This window comes from Sapajus apella, unplaced genomic scaffold (assembly GCF_009761245.1).
Source record: "Sapajus apella isolate SASKATOON/1434 unplaced genomic scaffold, GSC_monkey_1.0 scaffold56, whole genome shotgun sequence".
Classification (NCBI taxonomy): Eukaryota; Metazoa; Chordata; class Mammalia; order Primates; family Cebidae; genus Sapajus; species Sapajus apella.
In genome coordinates, this window is record NW_022436996.1 from 8,043,697 (window position 1) to 8,053,367 (window position 9,671).

The 9,671-nt window shown below is 49.6% G+C and overlaps 1 protein-coding gene across 11 annotated transcripts in view; it reads left to right on the top strand.

Annotated features, from left to right (window-relative positions):
• TMEM176B (transmembrane protein 176B) overlaps positions 1-8,940 on the top strand; it is a 28,088-nt gene extending 19,148 nt beyond the window's left edge. For 4 of the 11 annotated variants that reach the window (XM_032245037.1, XM_032245028.1, XM_032245036.1 and 1 more), the window contains exons 2-7: positions 3,545-3,753; positions 6,036-6,146; positions 6,502-6,558; positions 6,788-7,018; positions 7,932-8,054; positions 8,468-8,940. In XM_032245037.1, coding sequence (XP_032100928.1) covers positions 3,550-3,753; positions 6,036-6,146; positions 6,502-6,558; positions 6,788-7,018; positions 7,932-8,054; positions 8,468-8,560 — 819 coding nt within the window. In that variant the 5' untranslated portion in view covers positions 3,545-3,549 and the 3' untranslated portion in view covers positions 8,561-8,940. Of the gene's footprint in view, positions 1-65; positions 295-425; positions 448-832; positions 841-865; positions 1,359-2,562; positions 2,585-3,257; positions 3,286-3,540; positions 3,754-6,035; positions 6,147-6,501; positions 6,559-6,787; positions 7,019-7,931; positions 8,055-8,467 lie in introns of those variants that run through there. The other 7 variants (XM_032245035.1, XM_032245031.1, XM_032245030.1 and 4 more) reach the window with 7 other exon arrangements.
• The last annotated feature ends 731 nt before the right edge of the window (positions 8,941-9,671 follow it).

Sequence of the window (9,671 nt, forward strand, 5' to 3'; positions counted from 1 at the left end):
GCCCGTGGGGTCATCCTCGCCCACAGCCCCACCCGGCCAGGGCTGGCGCGCAAGTGTGCGCGAGTGGGAACGCAGGGCGCGGGCGGGGGCTCGGCCTCCTCCCACCGGGTCCGCTCCTCCAGGCGGAACCCCCCTGCCGGGCCCCGGGCCGAAGCTGGTTTCGGGAAACCGTGCAGCCTGGGCGGGGCCGCAGCCCCCACCCCTGTCCCCGCCGTCCCCGCCCTCCCGCCGCTCCCCCGCTCTGGGTCAGCTCCTGCCGGCTCTGCTCGGCCGCTGGCTCCCCGAGGACGGCAGGTGAGGCAGGGGTGGGGCCGGGAGACCCTCTTGCCGCAGGACCCTCTGTCCCGAGGAGTCCCCAGGGCCATGCCCCCGACCCGTCCTGTCCACAGGACGCCTTTTTTCCTCCATCCTGGTTTCCCCGAGTACTCGCGTGGGAGGGTGCAGGAGGTGACCCCAGAAAAGCGGCTGGAGAGCGGGAGGAGAGGCCTGGGCCTGGCGCGTCTCCTCCACCTTCCTCCTCCCCGAACTCTTGGCCCCTGGCTGGAGCCCTTCGGTGGGGTGGCTCCTGGGACGGGGCCAGGGTGTGGCGGGGCTGCCGGACGCTTTCCCTGGAGGGGGCGAGGCAGATCTCGGGGTTGACGTGGGGCGGGGGAAGCGGTGGTCCTGGGGGCCCGGAGGTAGCTGGAACCTGAGATACGCTCAGGGCAGGGCCCGGGCCTTCAAGGGAAGGTCTGGCTGGAAACTGGGGCTGGGCTTCCTTTGGTGGGAATCAGTCTGACTCTACTTTGTGCATTTGCGGAATTGTCAAACTCCTGTCCTTTCTAACCCCAAGGAGGCCAGGTGGGTGAAAGAGAGAAACTGCTCTGAAAAGTAAGTGGAGTACGAATGGGAGGTGTTATTCGAATTGTTAATAATATTGGATTTAAACTGTGATACTTAGCCAGGATGTCCATTAGAATTGCTTATGCAGGATTTATTTTAGAGCCAGGCAAGCTGATTCCAAAGTGCAGGTGAAGAAGTAAGCTAGCAAAAATGGCCATGACAATTCTGAAAGAAAAACCCCATGAGGGGATCATGAAACAGCCCCATTAGCTTTAAGTTCCATATTAAAATTGTGGTAATGATGCATAACCCATGAGACATGCCAACGGGCAGAATATAAAGACTAGAATAGGCCTACATTCCTAGGGGCGCTTCATTTTTGCTCAGGAGAGAATTTTAAATCAGTGAGGAAAAGAGGATGTATTTTCTACAAATGGAACGTGTCCTTCAGAAGTTAAACATCTGAATGACAGCAACAGAGCTGGGATCCGTGTCTCCCAACGGCCAAGGCTGGGCTTCCAACTTCCAAATTCCAGATGGGTCAACATTTAAAAGTGAAAGCTGAAAGCGTAAAGCCACTTAGAAGAAAACATGGAAGAATTATTTTATAATCTTGAAACGGGGAAGTCCTTTAAAAGTATAAGAGCTAGACACCATAAATAGAATGAAACTTGAATTGTATGAAAATGCAAGCAAGGTCAAAAAATAAACCACAAATTGTAAAGAAACACTTGAAACTCATATCACAGATGGTAATTTTTGTGAATAAAGAACTTCCATAAGAAACAAACAAACAAAAACATAGGATGTGAACGGGGAGCTCACAAAAGAAAAAATAAAAATGGCCCTTAATGTATGAAAAGACGATGAACCTCACTCATAATAAGAGAACTATGGGCCAGGCGTGGTGTCTCATGCCTGTAATCACAGCACTTTGGGAGACTGAGGTGGGAGGACTGCCTGAGTCCAGGAGTTTGAGATCAGCTTCGGCAACAAAGCAAGACCCCCAGCTCTCTCTCTAAAACAGATAAAAGAGAACGGTGGATTAAAAATATGTGGGAATAAAGGCTAAAAAAAATATATATGTGGAAATAGTTACAGAAAGCAGTAATTGCACAAATGTATAACTCTGTCAAAACTCATTAAGATATACATTTAAAATGGGACATCTTATTACATAGAATTGATGAAAATCTACAGTGGAAAGCAATTTTCCCCATATAAATGAAAAAGATAAAAAGAGTTTGCCTCCTGCACATGAATTGCTACCACCTCCATGGAGGATAATTGACAATATCTACTAAAATTGCAAATGTACTTTCCTGTTGCCCTGCCAATTCCACATTGTCTGCAATGGAAAAGGATCAGAAATAACCTAAATGTCTACCAACAGGGAACCACTTAAATAAATTATGAGGAATTCATACTCTGGAAATGTAAGCAGTGACACAAATGACTGAAGAAGCTTTTGTGAAAGTTGTCAGAATCAGAATAGAGTCACTTGTGTTTAAAAAAAAAAATCTGAAAATTAGAGCCTGGGAAGGCCCACAAGGCAGGATTCTCCTGTGTAAATACCTGGTAACAAAATCATCACAAAGAACTCTGTAAAATGATGACCTTACATAAAGGCCATCACAACCTGACAGAAAAAAATGCTTCTGCAAGGACGTTCACCAGCAACTGCCTGTCTCACCCTGGACTGGACTGTCTCACACTTGTTATTGGTCCTTATAGCCAGGGATAATCATCTCAAAGCAATTATGTAAGTCTCCCTGTTTTTTCTTTAAAACCTTTTGTCTTCCTTTACCTCCCTGAATGTGCATGTGATTTACTATGGCAAGCATATCCCCATTGCAATGCCCTATTCCTGAATAAATCTCATTTTCTTTTGGAGAGCCTCTCTCTGTTATTTAGGTTGACACTTTTTATGGATTCATGTAGGATTATTCTAAAAACATATGATGATGTGAACACAGCATCGTGCAAATCAATGTGTGTGGTATGCTGGTATTTGTGGGAAAAGTGGGGAGGAATACTTTTTCACACTTTTGTATGCAAAAATGTCATTGTAGGATTTATAAGAAACTGATAATATTACTTTCCATCTGCAAGGCAAATAGTGTTTGAGGGAAAAAATGAGAGATAAGGTTTTAAAGGTATATATACCCTGTTGTATCTCTCAAATGTGTATGTGTAAAGTATTCTGTATGAAGATATATACACATATATACTGAATAACTGAGGTCACTGTGACATTGATATCTGTATTTCCAAAGGAAAGACTCGTTGGAGCTTGACAAAGACACTGTCTGTTTGTTTGTTTGTTTGTTTGTTTTTTGAGACGGAATCTCGCTCTGTCACCCAGGCTAGAGTGCAGTGGCGTGGTCTTGGCTTGCGGCAACCTCGGCCTCCTGGGTTCAAGTGATTCTCCTGCCTTAGCCTCCTGAGTAGCTGGGACTACAGGTATGCACCACCATGCCCGGAGAAGTTTTGTATTTGTAGTAGAGAAGAGGTTTCAGCACATTAGCCAGGCTGGTCTTGAACTCCTGACCTCAAGTAATCTACCCACTTTGGGCTCCCAAAGTGCTGGGATTACAGGCGTGAGCCACCGTGCCCGACTGGGATCTTGACAAAGACACAGTTTCTCTCCTCTCACTCATGCCGTGTATTTTTCCCTCACCTGGTTCCCACACCTCACTTCTGTGTGTCTTCTCCCTGGCAGGCAGGATGGCCCAAAACATGGTGACCGTGAATGGTGTTGCTGTGTCCTCTACGCCATCCCAGCCCACCCACATCAATATCCACATCCACCAGGAATCAGCTTTGACACAACTGCTAAAAGCCGGAGATTCTCTGAAGCAGTTTCTTTTCCGTCCTGGCGACACTGTACCTTCCAGAGCCGGGATAAGTTATGAGCAGCTGGCTCTAGGGGTAAGAGTGGGCTGGTGGGGGGTTGGGGGTGCACATGAACGAGGTGATGAGGTCAATTAAAATATAGATCCAAATCTTCTAAATTAAAACATTTTATTTTAAGGAGAGAATTGCAATTTGGGATATACATACAGACCGGGTGGTCTCCAGTATGTCATTAGAATAAAGAGAAGGTCAGAGGTTCATAAAAAGGAGAAATGTTACATATTGCCCTCCAAGAAAGATCACTGGCTTTGGGGAGCTGGGCAAGCTCTGGTGGGTGAGCAGTGGTGTGGGTAAAACTAGTCCTAGAGTTGTAGCAAGGTATCTCAGAAGCTGTAGGTAAAGCTGGTTTCGGGTTAGGGCAGGCAGCGGCAGCACCCTGGCTTGCAGAGAATTACATTTTGTGCCCTGAGTGCTTTTTGCCCCTGGTCTCTCGACTCTGTTTTAGTTGAGTGTGACAAGAATGATCCCATTGCAGGCTCAGCTTTCATCATGGAAACTCTCCTTCTCCGATAGGATGCACAAAAAGGAAAGTGGGTTGAATTCCCATGAAAGGGACATGAGAAATCACTATTTATATCTCATCTTGTGTAAGAAAAAGTTGTAAGTTTCCCCACAGAAATTTGGATGGAAAGGAAGAATCGACCTCTTCTTTGACACAGAGGAGTCGGTCTTAGCCAGAGGTGGGGCAACAGGAACAAGAGCCTAAAGGCTGTTAATTCAGTTTCATTTCCACATGGATTGAGAGCCTATAGGTGTAACACAATGTGTTTAGCACTTCAGGCCAAACTACAGAGAGAATCCCTGGGCTGTACCTAAAAGTGCTCAGTGTCCTTCAGAAGGAACAGCAGCTATACCAATGACTGGGACTAAAGTGTATCAGGCGAGGGAAAAGCACATCTGATATCCTTGAGGCAGAAGAACACTGAATGGAGAAGGAATAGGTATAGACAGAGCTGGAAGATGGACAAAAAAGAATTCCAGGTTAACGAATGGCAGGGGCAAAGGCAAAGAGGCCAGAAGGCGTAGGGCAAGATCTGCAATGGTTAAGGGTAGAGAGAACGGGCTTCATGATTGGGTGATTTGAGTCCATATTGCTGAGAACCTTGAAAGGCCAGGTGAGGAGTGTGTCCTGAATTAGCTTCGACAGAGAGAAGGTTGTGGATGGATTCTGAGCAGGAACCTGCTCAGAGTCAGGAGGCATCCAGACGAGAAGGATCAAGGGTCTGCACTCCCATAATCATACAGGAATGGTGCGGAGACAAAGAAGTCCCTGTCCTTTGTGGCTCTCCACGGCATGGGAGTGAAGGGGTTTGGGGCATAAGGGCAGAAAGGCATCCACAACACGCAGAGGTTTGAGTGTGGGTGATTAGGAGATCAGAGCCCTGAAAGGAGAAGCAGAATTCGAGAGACGTGTGTGTGTGTGTGTGTGTGTGTGTGTGTGTGTGTGTGTGTGTGTGGTGGGGTGAAGGGGTGTGGGATTTGGATGTGACAAATCTGAGATGCCAGTAGGATGTGCAGGTGGTGGTAGTTGGGTTCTCCAGGAAGGAGTTCTCTTCTGAGTCGGAGTTGGGTGTGTGAATGGCTTATTGGGGTCTGACACCTATGAAATGAGAAGGGGAGCATGATTGGTGAGGAAGAACTGTCAGGCTGCATTACAGACTCTGCCAGCCCAGCAGGGAGCTCCCAGGCAAAGGCTGCCCATTGCAGGTGCTCCACACGAGGTGGACATGGCCCTTGAGCCTCTGTCTTGCTTAATCATTGGCTGGGGGACCCTCCCCAGCATGTGTCCTCAGCTTGAAAGATTAGGGTGACCTTGAAGGAGCTGACAACTATGCTTGCTCAGCAATCAATCACACAAGCCCTTTCTTGAAGGGGGTCTTAGCAGCACATCTTTGTGTCTGCCACAGAGCCTTCAAGAGTATTTGCTTGGATCTGAAGAGAAAAGATAGGGCAGAAGCTAAGGTCAGGCTGGGGGTTTGGATGGGACAATGGGACCTCTGAGGGAGAAAGGGGAGAAAAAAGTGGGAATCTTCAGGTGGGATGAGAAAGTGTTGAAGTTGGGAAAAAGTGATGAAGGATAAATAGCCAAGCCTATGAGAAGGGTGAGGGGAGATCCAGGCCAGTGCTGCTTCGTGGATTTTAAGGGGACAGAACCTTCCAGAATCAGAGCTGCAGAGAGGTCAAGGCAAAGGAAAAGGAGAGGAAAGCTGCCTAGGTAGGAGCCAGGCAGTTGCTCCTGGGGCAGCTGGGGCACGGGGGCTCACAGGAGGGGCCTGGTTTCTCATCCTGTCTTGCAGATAACTCAGATATTGCTGGGGCTGGTGAGCTGTGTCCTTGGAGTGTGTTTCTGCTTGGGGCCCTGGACTGTGCTTCGTGCCTCAGGCTGTGCCTTCTGGGTGGGATCTGCGGTGAGTAAGGAACAGGCTGTGAGCCCTATGGGAGGCAAGTGGTGATGGGCAAGAAGGCGCTTATGGATCTAGGTTGGGGCTTTGGGGACGTGACCAAAGCCCCTGGGGCCAAATGGCCCTTGGCCATGAGGAAGCTTCCCTGGGGTGTGGATAAAACCCTGTCACTTCCATTGCTCTCTTGAAGACAGGTGGGGGGGTGGGGCAGGTGTAGGTGGAGTCCCGTCTGTGTGTCAGAGTTCTTTGTCCCAGGGATCCTGCTTCACATTGACTGTCTGGGAACGTTGGTGGGAGGGTGGTAATAGATCAATTCAGAAGAGTAAACTGGAGGCCTTTTTCTGGTGTATTCTCTTTTCAGGCGATTGCAGCAGGAGCTGGGGCCATTGTCCATGAGAAGCGCCGGGGCAAACTTGCTGTGAGTCTTGGACACCCTCCCTCCTCCACCTTGTTCACTATCTCCCTCCTGAGTTCTGCTCTGTTATGTCTTATGCCTTTCGGTTGCCAATATCTCGGGGTCTTTCTTGGAGGGGAGGAGAGGGTTTCCTGGACAGGGGCTGGGGAAGAGGAGATGGGTTTGAGGCGGGAACCTCATGACTTTTCCACTGATTGAGAGTGCCTGTGTCTTGACCCTCCTTCTCTTCCAGGGCTACGTATCCAGCCTGCTCACTCTGGCAGGCTTTGCTACAGCTGTGGCTGCTGTTGTTCTCTGTGTGAACAGCTTCATCTGGCAAACTAATGACCTTTCCTACATCGACACTGTGTGTGATTTCCTGGACCCTGTCATCCCTACCCCTGAGTACAGATGGATACGACAAGCAAGTCAAGAGATCAGTTGGCGGAAGATAGACTGTAGAGATCACATGCAGTTGCTGAGGGTGAGCAGGAAGAGTCCGGTCTTCAGAGACCCACCACAGCTCTTTGCTCCCAGGGAGCTGGGGACGCTGGAGGATAGAGATGTAGGCACTTTGAGGTTGGACCTCATGCTGGGTCTTGTTCACAAGGTTTTAATGTAAGCTGCAGATATTTCTCAGACCTCATGACATGAAGATTCTCTGCATCAAAGAGGTTGAAGAACAAAGAGGAGACATTTCATAGAGGAGCTAGTGGGCCGCCCTTCTGGTTTTCCTGGTGTGTGGGTATCCCAGGTTTTCATTACTGAATTAAAAACCACCCCAAAATGTAGTGGCTTAAAATGACAACTTATTCTTTCTCACAGTACTGTGAGTTGGCTGGATTCAGATGGGCAGTCGTCACTTGCGGGTTTTCTCCTGCAGTTGCAGTCAGATGGGGGTGAAGTTATCCAAGCACTTGCCAAGGCTGGGGGTATGAGATGATGCAGCTGAATGACTCAGAGCTCGGCAGGGGTGTCAGTGAGAGCCTGTGATGGCTTCTCCATGTGGCTTGGGCTTCTCACAGCACGGAGACTGGGCTCCAATGGGGAGCACCCCAGTAGTGAGCATTTCAGGAGGCAGAAAGTGGAAGCTGCCAGGCCAGCTAAGGGCTACTACCCCTGTCACTGTATAGTGTCACTTTCACTGTGGCCAAAGCTGTCCTAGGCCCTTCCAGATTCTAGGGGTTGAAGGAATAGACTCTACTTCTTGACAGGGAGTGGTAAGGTCACTCTGCAGACAAGCCAGCGGGATGGAAGCTGTGGCTGGAAACACAGTCAGCTCTGGTGGGAGCTGCAGGCTGGAGAGAGTCAGCGCCTGGGTGGGTGGAGAGGGTGATGATGTGGGCAGCACTGGAGCAGCTGACAGCTGACTGTCTTTTTTCTTCCCTTATCTCCAGAGGTTGTTCACAGCAATCTGTGCCCTCTTCCTGGCTGTCTGTATCTTGAAGGTCATTGTGTCCTTGGCTTCCCTGGGAGTGGGTCTTCGAAACTTGTGTGGTCGGAGGAGCTCCCCACCCCTGGTGAGTTGTTGGGGAGAAGCCGCTGGGCAGTGCGGGTCTGGGTGTTGAGGGTGTGGGGCAGGTAGGAGTGCGGGGCCAGGGGCACCCGAACCCGAGGCTGGGCCTGGTCCCCCTCAGCTTCTTTCCATATGCAGCTCTCCCCTTTGCTGTCTGGGGAATGTGACAGTCACCAGCGTCCTGGGTCAACTCTTGCTGCCCTGTGCCTCTCTGCACCCTCCCCTGCACTCCCCTCGGCCCTGTCCCAGGTGTTATCCGACTCCCCTTCCTCTGCCACCTTGTTTTTTGCCTGATCTGCTTTCCTGTCACCTCTTCCTTTCCCTCCTCCTTTCTGCTTTCTGAGTTCTGTGACTCTAACTCCGCCTGCATCCCTTTTCCCCTAAGGATTTCTTTTTCTTTTTTTTTTTTTTTTCCAGGATGAGGGAGGATCAGAGAAGAGGCTATTGGGGGAGAATTCAGTGCCCCCCTCTCCCTCTAGGGAGCAGCCACCCCCTGTCATGGTCCTGTGAGCTGCCAAAGACCCCACCGGGTGCCTGCATGTCCCTGTCTGGGCCAGCCCAGGGCCCCCACTGCCTGGTTCCTCACACTGCCTCCTCTGTGGCCACTGTCCAGCCCCCGCTTTCTTCTCCCCACAGCATCGGCACCTGCTGTTCCCACTCTGGGGTTCTCAAGTCCAGTAACAGATATTGTCGCATTTTCCCCAATGCTGATTAAACATAAACAATCCAGAAAAGCAACTTTGCCCAGAAAGATGTGGTTTACACACGTTGTGTACTCTGAGAGACCTTTCTTTGTGTCGATATGTATGAAGTTAAATGGGAGCTGATGTATCCCATGGAAACACGGTCCCAAGAAGACTAAATTTAATTACGTTCTGTTCCACATCCCAGGTAGCAAAACTCCCCTTTATGGTTTTCTTCAATTCAGGGTAAAGTGGAAGGAAGTATATTGGGCCTGGAATCTCCTTACCTGCCAAGATTGTCTAGGGTCCTGCAGCCTCGGCCTGCAGACTTTAGAGAACTGTGTGGAGCATGGAATGGGACTTTGGCCCCCTCCTTCCCTGTCTTCTTTCCCTTCTCTTTTTTTGTTTTGTAGTAATTAGTGTTGGCTCCGTCTCTTTTCTTCTCTCCACACACACATAAACACATTCTTAGTCTTCTTTTCTTTCATTGCAAATGATAACAAATTGATTTTGACTTTTTCCATTTTATTTATATATGAAGATATAACAAATATATAGATGTAAGCGTTTCTGAAGGTCAGGAAAGCTAGGAGGGGCTTTGTGAAATCTCCATGAGGTCAGTTTCATTACTGAGCAGCCCCGTAGGGCTGGTATTCAGATCCAAGCTGATAGACGGCAGGACCTGACCCTTCCTCCTGGCAGAGCGGTGCCACGGAGGCGCAGAGCTGCTGTGCTGGGTGAGACCCGCTCCCGCACAGGACTTGGAGTGGAGGCCTGTACCAAGGTCAGTGCTGCAGTGCTGCTCTCCCTGGGACCCTCAGCAGTCTGTGCTTTACGCAGAGGTTTGTTAAGAAGCCTTCGAGACAGAAGTGTGTTCAGAATATGGACAGGGTCAGCCGATTACAGCCTGAGGGGCAAATCCAGCCCGCCATCTAATT